Source organism: Tupaia chinensis, unplaced genomic scaffold, assembly GCF_000334495.1.
Source record: "Tupaia chinensis unplaced genomic scaffold, TupChi_1.0 Scaffold144094_1, whole genome shotgun sequence".
Taxonomy (NCBI): domain Eukaryota; kingdom Metazoa; phylum Chordata; class Mammalia; order Scandentia; family Tupaiidae; genus Tupaia; species Tupaia belangeri.
The window spans coordinates 27,131-43,480 of record NW_006203948.1 but is presented as its reverse complement, the minus strand read 5'-3'; the positions used below and the strand labels follow the sequence as shown (position 1 = coordinate 43,480).

At 37.6% G+C, this 16,350-nt stretch overlaps 1 protein-coding gene across 1 annotated transcript; it reads right to left on the bottom strand.

The window, feature by feature from the left end:
• Positions 1 to 4,077: 4,077 nt before the first annotated feature.
• Positions 4,078 to 12,235, bottom strand: LOC102474797 (UDP-glucuronosyltransferase 2B31-like). The gene is made up of 4 exons (XM_027767257.1): positions 11,472 to 12,235; positions 8,511 to 8,736; positions 6,730 to 6,799; positions 4,078 to 4,182 (listed from the first exon to the last, which is right to left on the bottom strand). The coding sequence occupies exons 1-4, from the start codon at positions 12,193 to 12,195 to the stop codon at positions 4,078 to 4,080; spliced, it is 1,125 nt and encodes a 374-aa protein (XP_027623058.1). The 5' UTR covers positions 12,196 to 12,235.
• Between the last annotated feature and the right edge of the window lie 4,115 nt (positions 12,236 to 16,350).

Sequence of the window (16,350 nt, the reverse complement as noted above, 5' to 3'; positions counted from 1 at the left end):
GATCTTTCCAGTCCTCACCTTATGAGGCTTTTATTTTGGCCACTTCTGATCTGTATCCTTTATAATAAAAAATAACCATAAAAATTTACTTTCCAGGGCCAGCAGGTGGTGTGGGGATTAAGACCCTGGACTCCCACATAGTCAACCACAATTCAAGTCCCGAACCTGGCAGCTTGCCTTTTCACTTTCTCTCTCTCTTACTTTTTCTGGTCAAATTAAAAAATAAGAATTATAATAATAAATAAAATTAAATAAATAATTCTTTTTTTAAAAGTGCTTTCCTAAGTTCTCTGAAGCATTCTAGTGAATTATGGAACTTGGGAGATTTGTGAGAACTCCCAAATTTGTAGCCATTTGCTCAGAAATGTGGGTGACTTAGGGACTTCCAAATTGTAGCTGGTGTCTAACATGAGGGAAGTCTTGTAGAGGACAAAACTTTAACTTACAGAGTCCACACTGACTCCAGATGGTTAGCACCAGAATTTAATTGCAGTACACCAGGTGGTGTCAGAACAGGTGGGGTTGAAATAGAATGTATGCTATATTTTGTTTTAGTCATTCTTGATTTATTTCAAATCCAAGAACCTTTTGTTTAAGGGAATTTTAAAAAAAAAAACTTGTTCCCAAATTAAGAAATGAGCAAATTTGTCCATATTTGAGACAAACCATTGGTTTGGGGAAGCTCAAAATTCAGAACCTGCTACCCAGAAGCCAGCCCCAGTGGATGCAGCACATTTATGCTTCCTTGTTATTGGCCCTAACATAACTTGGGGGTAACGTGTTATTCCCTCCATCAGCCTCTTGTCACTTGTTTCTCAGAAGTGTGGTTCTCCCTTGGCCTGAGAGTCTGTACCCTGTCATCTCAGACCATCCTACCACAAATTTCCTTCCCAATGACTGATGGGGACTCCATGCTTTGGTGACCTTAGAAACAAAAGTGCTACCTTCCAGACATTTCTAAAGCTAGCTGCCTATATAAGCAACATTTGCCAGCTCTAAAGTTCCTCTATTTTCATACCTCTGGACCAGCACCATCATTAGTTACCCCATTAACAAATTAATAGATCTTGAATTGATATCAATTTATCTAGGAAATTCTTAATATCTCCAAGGAATGATTAGAGCAAAAATTCAGGTTAGTAGTGAGGAGACTACCAAAACCAAGGGGAAAAATCACCTCTTACAGAATGCTGTCTTAATAAGGCCCATGTTAGTCCAGACAAAGTACAGTTTACATATTTAATATGCCTAAGCAAGGCACATTAATTAGCAAGATACTGGTAGTTATGATTAATGCAACATTTAGCAAGTTCTGTCATTAAAGGTCTCTAGATCTTTGTAATCATTGATATTATAAACTTGATTGTCAAAATTTTTTTACTGCAGAGGGAGTGTTCACTTTCCAGAGAGAAAGAAAGGGAGAAAGCACCCGCCAACCTTGTCACGCTACAGTTCTTTTTCCTCCACTTCTGTATCCTGTTAGGACTTGAAGTATACATGCACATGCAAGTGTGTGTGGGGGGGGGAGTGTTTAAGCTTTCGGGGGCCAGGATTCAATGTGCAGCCTAAAACCCATCCCGCGTGGTGACTATGCTTTGAATCCCTGTCCTGCCTGAAACATGCCAGGGATCCAGATCCCTATGCACTGTGTTTAACCACTTTGCTATGAGGTCAGCCCCCAGGGATTTTTTTAATTTTTATTTTATTATTATTATTTATACATTAGATCACTATACAACATTTGGCTTGCAAAGAGAATTTATCCAACAAGAAATACACTTCAGATCAGTCCAGTTGAGCATACCGTGTATCAATAAGCAATAAACATGTCCCATGAATGTCTCACCCCTCTATTTTCCACCTTATTTCCTTCCCTATACTCTTTTCCTCCCCTACCCTTCTTCCATACTGTCTATAGAGTCCATAACTATTTCCAATGCTTTTATGTCCTCCAATCTTTCAGTCTCTACCATAGAGTATGAACAGTCAGTATATATTAAGTGGATACATACAATATCTTTTTTTTATAGCCTGACTTGCTTCACTCAGCAATAACTCTTTCCTATTTGACTACCTTCTATCAAAAGCCAGGGTCTTGTTGTTTTTTATGACTGAATATATTCCATGGAGTGTATGTGCCATGTTTTTTCAATCCATTCATCTGTTCGTGGACATTTGAGTTGGTTCCATGTCTTAGCAATTGTGAATAATGCCGCGATAAACATTGATGTGCAAGCGCTTTTCCAACTAAGCATTCTCCTGTCCTTTTGGTAGATACCCAGGAGTGAAATTGCTGGATCATACAGTAGTTCTATTTGTAGGTCTTTGAGGAAACTCCATGTTGTTTTCCACAGTCAGCCCCCAAATTTTTATGACTTGAAGTAACTTCTCATTGTGAAATGATTCTCAATATTTCTCTTCTATGTTCTCTGCAGTAGTAATGCCTTTGGTTCCAGTAATAGTCTGTGAAATAACAATTGTCCATGAGGAAAATGCCCAGTTGTCCATCCTCTTAACCATAGATACACCTGGAAGAACTCAACAAACCAAAAAGCAATTCAATCTTTTTCCTACCCCTATGTAGCAAATACCATTTTACCACTTTCCCCTCCCTTTACCTCTTTGGTAAATGTGTTGGCTAACATTTTCCTCCTTGTTCTGGGGTACAGAGCTCTTGCTAACTCATGTTAGAGTCTCCCTCCTTCAATCTGATTCATCTCCTGGGTACACACCATTAGTCACTCTGTCATCTACCTAAGATTGGTTCTGTAAGAACCACATAGAACCATGAGGCAGAGAAATAGCTAGTGGACTCTACCTCCAGCTTCCTGAATTATTCCTCTTTTATTTTGTGCCCTTAAGACTAAGCTTAACTACGGCTCCAATTCATGGCCAATTTTACCAAAATTTCTAAGGTATCACTAAAAACATGTCTTTACTAAGTTCCTGAGTATAATGAATAGGACAATGGATAATATTCTCTATCACAGAGTACGGGAAAGAAAGTATATAGCATATAAAACACACACACAGAGTCTGGTGATATATTGGGTCGTCATAAAAGTCATGGTGTGTTTTTCTATTTAAAAATGTATCATGACCTTTCCAACAACCCAATAGTTCAGCTCTGTTTTTGCTTGTTTGTGGTTGATGATTCTGTACTTGCTCACATGTCATATTTAAAAAAAAAAAATCATTTTCCCTTTATGGACAGCATTCAAAGATACTTTAGGTAGCCGTTACCAGCATCAAGGGTGTCCTGACAAATTAGAAAACCAAAGTGCTTTAATAAGCATTTAGAATTTGAGTTTTTATCAAATAAATATTGTTTTAAATACAATTGACTCTTATAGTTACATAAATGTAGTCATATCAAACCTAGTAATAACACTTTTTGAGATGTTTTGTTATTATTTGGTCCCCAAAAATGGACCTGCTACAAAGCCAACTAAGATTTTTAAGTGTTATTTTCGTTCTCCCCCCAAAATAGAAAGGGGTGAGAAATAAAACCTTCTTGGTCACAGTGAGAATGCAGAGAAGTGTTCCACCTGTCTCTTTGCATGAAATTTCACCTCAAACATATATATAAAACTCTACTTAAAACAACCGCTATCATTAACCCAAACTTGATCAATACAGCCAGTAGAAGATGGACTCTCTTCAGGCCATTAGAGAGAAAATACACCTCCATTATTTGGGAGACCTGGGGAGAAAGAGATCTAAACTTTTTTTCTCTTGAAAATAATAAGAAAAGTAAACATTGGGCTTTTAGATTCTGTGAATGAAGCAATATCGCTATAATTTATTATACAAGATCTTCATAAAATTCTAATATACTGCTTTAAATTTAATTTTAGAACTTTGTTAAATCCGATGGTAGAAATAATTAAAACACATGCATTATGAGATGAAGCAGTAAATTTTCCTCCACTAGCTGAGACAGACTTCAGTGATGCTAGCAGCAACACAGAGTTTGCCTTCTCGTCGACAGAAATCAGTTGTTACTTCCCCAGGATTTGGAATAAGATCACACAGCTGTTTGTGTAGAGGGCTCGGGTGGACACTAACCTTCATCATTTAGGGCAAGATCAGCAGGGCTAGGTCCCTGCCCTCCCGGCTTCCCGTGGAAAGGCAGACGGCACCATAAGAAATGTGCAGCAGAAGGACCCCGCCCTTGGTATTCTGCCATTTAATGAAGTGTGTATAAAAGCAGCCTTTCATGGGGGAATAAACATTTTAATACAGACACTAAACTATCTCAAACTTAGGTGCCTATTGTTTAGGAGAATTCTAGCACTGATGTTGCATCTTTCAGAACTGAGAAACCTCGGGAGCCCTCAGTCTCAGAGGGTGATGAGTCTGCGAACTGGCTTGTTGCCAGGCAACTCAGAGAGAGGCCTTAAGGTCAGGATCATGCATCATAGTCCTGCTTGTCTCCACAACATAGAGCTGTCTACAGGTGCATATTTTAACATTTGATTTAAATAAATTCATTTATATGTGCCTTTCTTACATGCTCCCTCACACATGTAACCCAAAATATATCATGAAAACTGTTAACTTTTTTTTTTAACGTCAAAGCTGCAATTATTGGTCCCCTTAGAAATCAATCCTGGGATGGAGAATCCTTGCAGGCATCTCCATCACTGCCTCTGCTGCCTTTTTGGGTTCAGCTTCACGGCTGTGAAGCCCCCCAGCCAGAGTCTCCCCTTCCAGACCCCAGTGCTACTCAGGTAGGCAAAGTCTCTCTCTCCCTTGTTCTTTTCTGTCCCTTCTAACATATTTTTCCTCTTTTAAACAACAGCATTCTGTCACCTTGTGCCTTCCTCTTGCTAACTTGTCTCTTCTTCGCTCACCTAGAACAGAATCCTTCAGGCATCTCTATCTCTGCCTCTGCTGCCAGTTTCACGTGGTGCACAGGCGTGCTGCACAGTTTCCCATTTTTAACTAAATTTTATTTTCTGTGACATGTTTTCTGCTTTTCCTTGTTTTTCCTTTGCTTTATTTTTTCCTATTTCTGTTTCCTTCTTCTTTTTCATTTACCTTACTTTCTTTTTTTGCTGCTCAGCCCTTACCCACTGCCTAGAGAAGTCTAGTGCATAGTAGCTAAACATCTGAATATTGTGATATTTAGAGAATTTGTTGTCCCTCTGGTTGTAAAAAGAGTGAAACTCTCCTTCATAAATCCGATTTCAAAACTCCTCCTGTGATTCCCACACTGGAGGACACAGTAGAAGGAAGAAAATAACACCAAATTATTTCACAAGAAAGAGAAACATACAAGATCACAGTTACACAATCCTTCTCCAACAAATTAGCCAGAAGTGAATACATTACCAATGACTACAAATTGGAGAAGAGCCTCAAGGATGAGAGAATCCAGTAATACATCTTCTACAAGGGAACATTGTAACTCATCTCCAAGTAGGGAAAAATTAGAGGATATTACCAAAATGTCAGAAAAAGAATTTAGAATATTTATGGCAACAAAACATTATGAGATGCAAGAGAAAAAAGACATTGAGTTCCAAGAGATGAGGAAGTTCTTCCAGAATATGAAAAAATAATTGGACACCATAAAAAAGAACCAGACAGAACTTTTAGATTTGAAGGCTGTAATACAGGAAATTAAAACCTCCCTTGAAAGTTTAAAAAGCAGTTTAGATCATGCAGAAAATCAAATTTTGAGAGTAGAAGACAAAACCTCTGACCTAGAAAAAATTATCAAAATACTGAGAAAATAGCCAAGGAAACAGGATAATATACAAGAAACACTAGATACCATTAAATGCCCAAACATCCAAATAATTGGTATCCCAGGAGGTGAAAAAACTAATAAGGGCATTGATAATCTATTCCACGAAATTCTGGATGAAAACTTTCCAAGTCTAGAGAGGCACAGGACCAGCAGTTAGCATAATGGCTATGTCGCTGGACTCCCATGTAGTTGACTGCGGTTTGAGTCCCAGACCCCACAGCTTAAACTCATGCCGGGCACATGTGTGTGCATGCTCAAAATCCTAAGTGGAGAATGAAGGAGAAGGAATTGCATTATGGCCATTCCTTTTTGGGGGTTTGTTTCTCACTTTTGCTTTCTCTCTCTTCTCTCTCCTCTTGGCAAAAGCATGTGTCCTTTGTCAAAAACCTAAAAAATTGAATAATCATCACACTTGGGGAAAAAAAAGGATATACAAAAGTGTTGTAAAAATTCTGACTTTCTCCTCGTATCTTGTAAGTATGATATTAAGTTCATCATTATATGATGACTATAAGTGATATTAAGCTATATTTTAGATTCTTGTGAACCTTTATAAGGCACAGCAATCCAGGGACCAGCAGTTAGCATAATGGCTGTGTCATTGAACTCCCATGTAGTGGACCACGGTTTGAGTCCTGGTCCCAGAGACTTAAACTCACACCCGGTGTGTGTGCATGTGTGCCCAAGATCCCGAGAGGAGAATGGACGAGAAGAGATTGTGCCATAACCATCTCCCCTAGGGGGTGATTTCTCACTTTCTATCTCTCTGTCTCACTCTGTCTTTCTGGTGAGTGCACACACCCTATAGCAAAATCCTCTCAAGAAAAAAAAAAAAAGAAAAGAAAAGAAAAAAAAAGGCACAGCAATCTATAGACAAACAGAATTCTTTTGGGATTCTATAGTAAGGGCAGTGGTTAGACACAAGTTCTAGGAATTATTTGTTCTTTATTGTACATGCCGTGTACATTTACTCTGTGTTCATTCTGTGAGGCAGCTAGGATGTCAATTCCTAGGTTCCTCAATGGGGCTATTGTGAGGTGCCTGTCAATTTGGATTAAGGGAGAGAACATCTGTAAGGTAAATTATCACATTTATGCCCACAGTCTGAAAAAGTGACCCTCAAGTGAGGAATGGTTTAAATGCTGGAGTAAAATCAAGTACACATTGTTTTTAGCTGCAAATATGGGTGGGAGCAGATATCTACATTGTTTTCCTGTAGTTGAAGAGTGATCTTCCCTTTTAGCCAGACTACTTACTGGTGAAGAGTTTAGCGCCCTTACAATAAAATTGTAGCAGTTCAACTTGCTCATCTGATTGTCAAAATAGGTATATCTACTTTTAAATTAAACCACAGGATGTATATTCCACAAAATTTGATTTAGAATAAATACAGTGTTGAACCACTGGAAAACAAATTTACATTAAATGAAGAATTACATGTAAAGTGACACATATTTGCTAAAAAAAATCAGTAATGGAAACACAACAGCAATGATGCCAATATTTGATATTACTCTGGATCACTGACTGTTTGCCCAAGATACTTTAAGTGTTTTATTTATATTTACTTTTCCCCAACAGAACATACTATGAGGTGGACTACGACAATATGAGTCAGTGTGGTCATCTCTATGAACCTTCTAGTTAATTTTATATCATCAGTTGCCAAACTCTCACAAGAATGTCCTAAACGTCTCCTTTTTCCATAGTCTTACTCTTCTACAATTCCATGCAGTGACTACATCTTGAGATTGTATATTGGAAAAAAAAATTGATTCTATCTCTTTGTTTAACTCCTTTTACATTTTCTCAATTTCCTTTGTAGGTGTTTCAAAGCCCTAAGGTATCTGGTTCTAACCCAACATCCCAGCGTCTTGCGGCAAATTTCCTTAGTCTCTTTCTGTTAAACTAAACTCAGTGTCCTTGGAACTGTCCTTACTCTCTGTTTGCCTTTTTGTTGGTGGCTTCCTCTCGCCTTCATCCCTTCATCTATTCCTGTACATCATTCAAGTCTTACCTTAAATATCAATGAGTCTAAGATATATTCTCTGATTCCTGTTGGATGACTGCTTGGTTTTGTGTCTCTCCTCATGATGAAACATTTCACACAGTTATTACTAGCTTATACTCTATTCAGTAGTAAGTTAAGTGTGGAGCATGGAGAAAACTGTGTCTACTTTAATTCTCTGACTGCCTATCACTTATTTTTTGAGTGTGGTAGGTGATTTATAAACATTATTTGAATGATTCTTTCATATGTTTTGAATAAAAAAGGCCTTAATATAACAAACTATTCTCATGATCTCTACTGCATCCTGCTTTATTCCATAATGATAATGAAATGCAGATACAAGGGATGGTATACAAATATATGAGTTTTGGGACTAGTCCATAGGGTGATAGTTAAGGTGGTCGGTTCCCACATGGCTGAATGGGTGGGTGGAGTCCTGAAACACGGCTGGACATGTTTGTACATGCATGTCCAGAATCATGAAAGGAGGATAAGTAAAGGAGAAGTGTTGTGGTGTGACTGTTCTCCATGGGTGTGCTTTCTCATTTTCCAGCCTCTATTTCTATCTCTGCTACTCTCTAGCATATGTACATGTGTTCAGAAAAGTGAAAGAAAACAAAGAGAAGTGTATGAGTTTCTAATTGGTAGGCCAGTAAACCAGACTTCCCATATCTTTCTTACTGTGAGTCCAACCTGCTGAATGGAGAATGCAGAGTCATATTATTGAGAAGTGAGTCCAACCTGCTGAATGGAGAATGCAGAGTCATATCATTGAGAATACAAAGTAATCCAAATAAAACAAACGGAAATATATTTACCTTAGGCAGGGGTTTGGCAGGTTTGCAGTGGAGTCCTCCAACAAAATCAAAATTGGGTAAGAGTGGGCGAGGAAATTCAAGATCCCAGTAGGTTCGAATAAGCCATATGTCAGCTTTCCCCATGATCTCTGATAATGTAGTGGGTCTTCCTGAAGGGAGGAAAAACACTAAGTAGAGGAAATGAAAGGACCGTCATGTGGCTATACTAGCTATTTTTTTAATAATAGTGTTGGAATAAAGTAAGCAAAACATAAAAGTGGTTTATGTTTAGGGATCTGAAGATGATGTGTGGATAAGGTCCTAGACTCCCACATTGCCAACTATGATTTGAGTCCCAGATCTGGTGACTTGAAATCACACTAGGCACATGTGTATATGTATGCCCAAAACTCGAGAGCAAAATGGACAAGGTATTTCAGCATGGCCATCCCTATGGGTGGTGATTTCTCACTTTATCTCTCAACATCTCTCTCTGTCTATGGCCCATGCATGCGCCCTATGTCAAAAACCTTGAATAAAATTAGTTTGTGTTTTGATAAAACTAATATTCATACATACATACATTTGCATAATGTAATTTAAATGTTTTATAGATATTGTTCATACATATATGAATAAAGATGTCAGTAGGCTTTATTCTACAGTTACTTCAGTATATTCATAATCATGACTAACCCCCTTTTAAAAAGTTTTATTTAATTTTATTTATTAGTATCATTATTTCTTTTTCTTTCTTTCTTTCTTTCTTTTTTTTTTTTTTGAGAGGTTTTTGCTATAGGGCGCATGCACTTGCCAGACAGACAGAGAGAAACATAGAGACAGAAAGTGAGAAATCATCCCCCAGGGGGGATGGTCATGTTGCAGTCCCTTCTCCTCCATCCTCCTCTCGGGATCTTGGGCACGCATGCACACACGCCCGGCGTTAGTTTTAAGCCACCGGGTTCGGGATGCAAACCATGGTCGAGTATGTGGGAGTCCAGTGACATAGCCATTATGCTAAGTGCTGGTCCCAGTATCATTATTTCTTAATTTGCTATATGATACATGCACTCACCAGACAGAGACAAGGACAGAAAGATAGAGAAATTAAGATAGCAAACTGCCTTGTATATGAGACTTGAACCACAGTTGACCGTGTGGGAGTCCAGGTCCTTAACTACCATGCTACCTGCTGGTCTAATCATAAATGATACCTGTAAGTCAGTCAGTATGGGATTGAACAAGCACTTTCTTTTTTTCCTTACATAAAGAACTATTTGTTTAATTATATTTATTTTTATTATTTTTCAATTTGACAGAAAGAGAGGAAAAGTGAGAAAGCAAGCCTCCCGGTCTAGAACTTGATCCTCAGTCAGCCATGTGGGAATTTTGTGTCTCAACCACCATGACACCTGACTGCCCCAGCACTTGCCTTCTTTCTCAAAGTGGAAGATGATCATTAATTTAAAATAGGGATTTTTGTATATCCTTACTTTGGCTCATATATTCCTTTATTTTTGAAGAAGTTTTTGCTATAGGGTGCATGTACTCGCCAGAAAGACAGAGAGAGGCAGAAAGCGAGATATCACCCCCCAGGGGTGATGGACACACTGTAATCTCTTCTCCTCCTTTCTCCTCTTGGGATCTTGGGCATGCATGCATGCACACACACCCAGCATGAGTTTAAAATCCTCCAGGTCTGGGACTCTAACCGTGGTCAACTACATGGGAGTCCAGCGACATAGCCATCACACCAACGGTTGGTCCCCATACATTCCTTAATGTAGACACATAGGTAAAATATGTATATATAAAGAAAAATAACTTGGCTCTTAACACTTCACCAAGACTATCTTTAAAGAAGAAATTTCTTAAGTCTTTAGTAAAAGAGTTTAGAAACACTAAAAACCTTAAGTTATAGGTTTCTGTGGTTACTGGGGAAGAGCCATATATCTCTCAACAATGAAGAAATCCTTCTAGTGATATGAAAACTTTATTTATTTATTTTTTTAGAGACTTTTGTTATATGGCATGTGCACTCAATAGAGAGATAGAAAGACAGCAAGAAATCTCCCTCCAGGGTGGTTGGCCACATTGCATTATCTTCTCCTTCATTCTCCTCCTGCGATTCTGGACAGGTTCACACATGTGCATGACATAAGTTTTAAGCCACTGGGTCTGATACTTGAACCAAGGCAGACTATGTGAGAATCCAGTGGCATAACTATTACGCCATCTGTTGGTCCCTGGAAATATTTTTTCAAAGTTTATGTATTTTTAAGAATGTGACAGAGGACCTCCAACAGGATCCTCAGGCTGAAATCTATCCTCAGGCTCAGCCAAACAAATCACTGGCATGTCTGTGGAAGTTCAACATGTAGAAGAAGGTCCTGGAATATGAATCAGGGGCATTCCAATATGGGAACAGTTGTGATTTGGGCACTGTGCTAGGTAGGTTTGGAGAAATAAATATTTTAATTTCTAATAGGAAAATTGTAATACACAAAGAGAAACAATTGTCTCAATGCCTCACAGAGTTGTGCTAGAAATGTATAACTCTTCAATTAACATGTCTGTGTTCATCAAGATGTTTCTTGATGTGCATAATGACTTTTGTAGAAGTGAAAATTTATCAATTAAAATGGATATGTAATTATTTAAAAATATCCTGACTGCTTTAATTTTCAGTATAAGACACCCTGGAATGTTGGGTAGGTTAATGATCTCTGGGTTCTAACTGACCCTACACTGTCAACCTTCCCATAATATTTGTGAGATTGATAGATCACCTTATATTTTAATGTTATCATGTCACCTGAGGAAAACACTCTCCTCTGACTTTGAGTCTATTTAAGATTGTCTTTTAAAGCACAGAAAAGAACTGTCAGTGAAAAACATGACTTACCTAGTATTTCACTGTAAAACTGATCCCAATTCTTCTCATCAAGTGATTGGAACCAAAAGTCAAAATAAAGCACATATATCATATTTTTGACCCTCTCCATAAATGTCATTTGATCAGTTAATTCTGACATTACAACAGGTACATAGGAAGGAGGGAACGGAACAGCTCCACTGTACTTTTCCCATGTGCTGCCAAAAGAGAAGCGGAGACTGTACACAAAGGGTATTTTAAGAAGCTCAGCCAGCAGCTCCCCACAGGGACCAATAGGATCTGCAAGAATGACATCATATCTTGATTCCTGTAGTTTTGTCATAAGCTTAGTATTCAAAACTACTTCTTTACATAACTTTTGAATATGGCCAAAATAAGCCCAAAGGACTTCTTGCGCCTGTTTAAAATATTCGAAGAATGTATCTCTTGGAATGTCATATATCCATTTGTTTATCATTTGCATGAAAAGAATCTCAAAGTTATCTTTAGTTGTAGCTGTAGGATAAACTTCAAATTTAATAGTGGATTTTTCGTTGGGATTGACAAGAATGGAAGCTGAAGATGTCAGAACCGTCACCTCATGACCCCTCTGGGTAAGTTCATTCAGGATTATCTTCATATTAATCCAATGGCTGTATTCTGTCGGCCACACCAGCACCTTCCCAGAGCTCCCAAAGCTAAAGCAACAAGTCAGCTGAAGCAGCAGAAGGGTTGATGTCCATTTCATAGCCATCTTGGTGAAATACAATGCTTCTTTCTGTGTTGGTGTTCTGTCATTGCTTAAGCTTATATGCAAGGATAAATCAACCAGGTAGTTAAAATATAACTTTTAATCATTAAAGTAAATATATTATATAAAAAGTCTGAGCATGTGGTTAGAAAGTGAACAAATAAAAGGTTTGATGACCTCTCTTGTTTGTACAAGCATTTTAATATCTCTTGGTTATAAAGATTATCACTTAGCTAAGATTGGATGACTGTGTATGCAAGTCACCTGTCTTAAGTAGGATATTTGAGAAAAATGTTGACAACTCTAGTAAGACTCTTGTGTCTGTAGTGTTCTTGACATAGTAATGGAAATAAAATAATTATATAGTCGATCACCATTTCTTAGACATTGTGATTCAAAATTATTATTATTATTATTTTTAAATTTTATTTATTTATTTATTTTATTATTCATTTATTTCATTTTGGCCAGAGAGAAACAGAGAGAGAGAGAGGGAAAGTGAAAAAGCAAGCCACCAGGTCCAGGACTTGAACCGTGTTTGGAAATGTGGGAGTGCCCAGCACCTTAGCCACCATGCCACCTGCTAATCCCTTGAAATTATTTTTTTGAGTAAAAACCTTAACATATAAGTTAGTCACCATGTAATTAACAAATTTTAAATGTACAATTTAATGTTTTGTATTATATCTGCAGAATCATAACGTCACTGCAATAATCAATTTTAGAAATTTTCATCTCCCAAAAGAAATATAATATTTTCCCATTTAGCCTTCAACTACACCTCAGTCAATTTCTACACTTTAAATTTAGGCACTTAAAAAACTTTTTAGCCTTTCTTTCTAGAGACATATGTTGGTAGATGTTTTAAGTGGGCTGTCTTGCCTGGTTTCCTTCAGCCTTCCCATCAGTACATGAAAACAGGATTGTGAAAGGTGAAGCACTACACAGGTACATCAGCTGTAGGTAAACACTTGCTGCCTTGGAGTTCTGTGTATTCTTCCAGACTGTTTATTTTATATCTGTTCAAGTTACTTATATTACATTTTATTATGAATAAAAGTGTTATTTAATTTTATCTTCTAAAACTCTTTTTTAAAAGGTTTTTGCCATAGGGTGTGTATACTCAACAGAGAGAGACAGAGAGAGAGAAAGTGAGAAATGCCCCCCACACGGGAGAGGACCACAGTGAAATCCCTTCTTCATTCTTCTTTTGGAATTTGGGCATGCAGGCACCACTCAGCATGATTTTCTAACTGCTGGGTCCAGGATAGGACTGTTTTTGGCATCACGAAAATATAATGCCTTAACCACATACTGGCCCCCTTATTTATTTATTTATTTATTTATTTTTTTAGCTAGCTGAAATGGAGTGATTTCAGTGAAATTGCTTGTTTTCTATCTTTTCTTTGTAATAGCCCAACCTTTTACCTTCCCTCAGAGGTAGATGCATTCATTGACTGATAGTCATGTAAATGCTGGAGAGAATATCATGCATACATGTGTTCATTTGTACCTATCTGCATGATAGATTTTTAGATGCAGAATTGTATAGTCAAACAGGTTGATATTTTGTTTTTGGTTTTAAAATTTTTGCCATATGGAGACCAGCAGATGGCATAATTGTTATGTTGCTGGACTTCCATGTAGTAGACCATGGTTCGAGTCCCCAACCTGGTAGCTAGAACTCATGCCAGGTACGAGTGTGTGCATGCCCAAAATCTTGGGAACAGAATGAAGAATGACCATCTCCCCTGTGCTGTGATTTCTCACTCCCTGATGTGTAGCTTAGAAAGGGCCTTTGGAAACCATGTTGTTTGATTTATATCTTTCCTATAAAATTTTAGTAATATCTGTATTCTTTGCATTACTACTGACTATAAAAGGTCTTAATATGCCTATGTTTCAAAGAAAATGATGAATGCATTGTTTTCAATCATGAAAAGGATTTAATGTTTCCATATTAGTGTTCTGGAAGAGATAGGGCAATTAGCACCTAAGGAAAGAGGGAAAGACTTAACATGCTCTTCCAATATAGTTATAAAGAATAATAATAATTACTGCAAACTGTCTTTCATTAACTTACTAAATTTCACCACATGTCTGTAAGGTAGCTGTGATACTATGTCGTCTTTGAAAGCAGTGGACATAGATTCGCCAATGTACATTAGGAAAGGATTAAAATTTGACAAGTTTTTTTAGAACATAGTTCTGTGTTTTTTTGCCATTTATCTTTTTTTTTATTATTCATACATTAAATAGCTATACATCATTTAGATTGTGAAGAGACTTTACCCAGCATGATATACACCTCAGTCTAGCCCAGTTGAGACCACCACCCACATCCTCGTCAACAGAATAAACCTTATCTGTGTCCCACCAGTGTCTTACCTCTCCATTCCCCTCCAAACATTTGTTTTTTTGCCATTTATCTTTTTTTTTATTATTCATACATTAAATAGCTATACATCATTTAGATTGTGAAGAGACTTTACCCAGCATGATATACACCTCAGTCTAGCCCAGTTGAGACCACCACCCACATCCTCGTCAACAGAATAAACCTTATCTGTGTCCCACCAGTGTCTTACCTCTCCATTCCCCTCCAAACATTTTTTCCTATGCTCTTCCCCTCCCACACTTTCTTTCCACTTTGTCTCGAGTGTCCATTACAATTTTTAATACTTTTATGTTCTCTAGTCTTTGAGTCTCTACCAGAGTGTGGACAGTTGGTATATGTTAAGTGGAGCCATACAATGTCTCTCCTTCATAGCCTGACTTGCATCACTCAGCAACAAATCTTCCATATTTGTCCACTTTCTATCAAATTCCAGTGACTTGTTTTTTTTTTGTGGCTGAATAGTATTCCATGGAGTATATGTGCCACAATTTTTCAATCCATTCATCTGTTTGTGGACATTTGGGTTGGTTCCATGTCTTTGCAATCATGAATAATGCTGCAATGAAATTAATTGTGCAAAAGCTTGTCTGACTGAGTGTTCTTCTGTCCTTTGGGTATATACCCAGGAGTGGAATTGCTGGATCAAATAGTAATTCTATTAGAAGGTCTTTGAGGAGCCTCCATGTTGTCCTCCATAGTGGCTGGATCAATTTTCATTCCCACCAACAGTGTAGGAGTGTCCCTCTTTCACCACATCCTCTCCAGCACTTACCTATTTTTTTTATCTTCACCATTCTAACTGGGGTTAGGTAGCATCTCATTGTGGTTTTCATCTACATCTCCCTTACAATCAGGGATGTTGAACATTTTTTCATATGCTTTTTGACTGTTTGTATGTCTTCCTTAGAGAGTTGTTTATTTAGCTCATTTTCCCATCTTTTAACTGGGTTAGATTTTTTTCTTCCAGGTAAGTCGCTTGAGTTCCCTCTGTGTTCTGGTTATCAGTTCCTTATCTGAGGCACAGTTAAAAAAAATTCTCTCCCATTCTGAGGATTGTTCACAATAATTACAGTATCTTTTGCTGTGCAGAAACTCCTTAATCTGATGTAATCCTGTCTATTTGGGGGATTATGGCCTGTGCTTTGGGGATCTTGCTTAAGAAGTCTTTGCCTACCCCAATGTCTCCCAGAGTTTCCCTAGTGTTTTCCACCAGTAGTTTTTATAGTTTGCTGTCTTAGGTTTAGATCTTTGATCCATTTTGAGTTGATTTTTTGTTAATGGTGGCACACAGGGGTTCAGATTCATCTTTCTGCAGGTGGATATCCAGTTTTTCCAACACCATTTGCTGAAGAGGTTTCCCTTTTCTCACTGGATTGACTGGCACTCTTTGTCAAAGATGAGTTGGAAGTATGTTTGGGAGTTTCTGAAGTATTACAACCTGACAAAAAGCCCATAGATTTATCATCAAAGCTTAATAAGTTAGAGCAACCAATTATGAATTGCTTATTAGTCACTTTAATGATTAAAAGAAGAGAACTAATCCATGAACCAAAGAGTTCCCTACCTAGTTTAATTTTATATTACAAAGCAGTGAGAAGTCACTACCTTAGTAATTCCAAATATTGTTCCACTGAAAAATGACTGAGCCTGAAGAATGTAAATATCTTGTCGCTTAGAAAAGACAATGTTAAAGCTGGATATACAATAATGGCCAAGTAGTATCCCCAGAACAAACAGAAGAATGGATCAGTGTACACGAT

Excerpts from the sequence above, each read along its gene's own strand:
- LOC102474797 (XM_027767257.1), bottom strand. The coding sequence starts at position 12,195 with ATGGCTATGAAATGGACATCAACCCTTCTGCTGCTTCAGCTGACTTGT. Across the intron at positions 8,737-11,471 it reads GTTTTACAGTGAAATACTAG|GAAGACCCACTACATTATCA; the intron begins GTAAGTCATGTT and ends TCCTCCCTTCAG. Across the intron at positions 6,800-8,510 it reads CTGCATTCTCCATTCAGCAG|GCACCTCACAATAGCCCCAT; the intron begins GTTGGACTCACT and ends CCAAATTGACAG.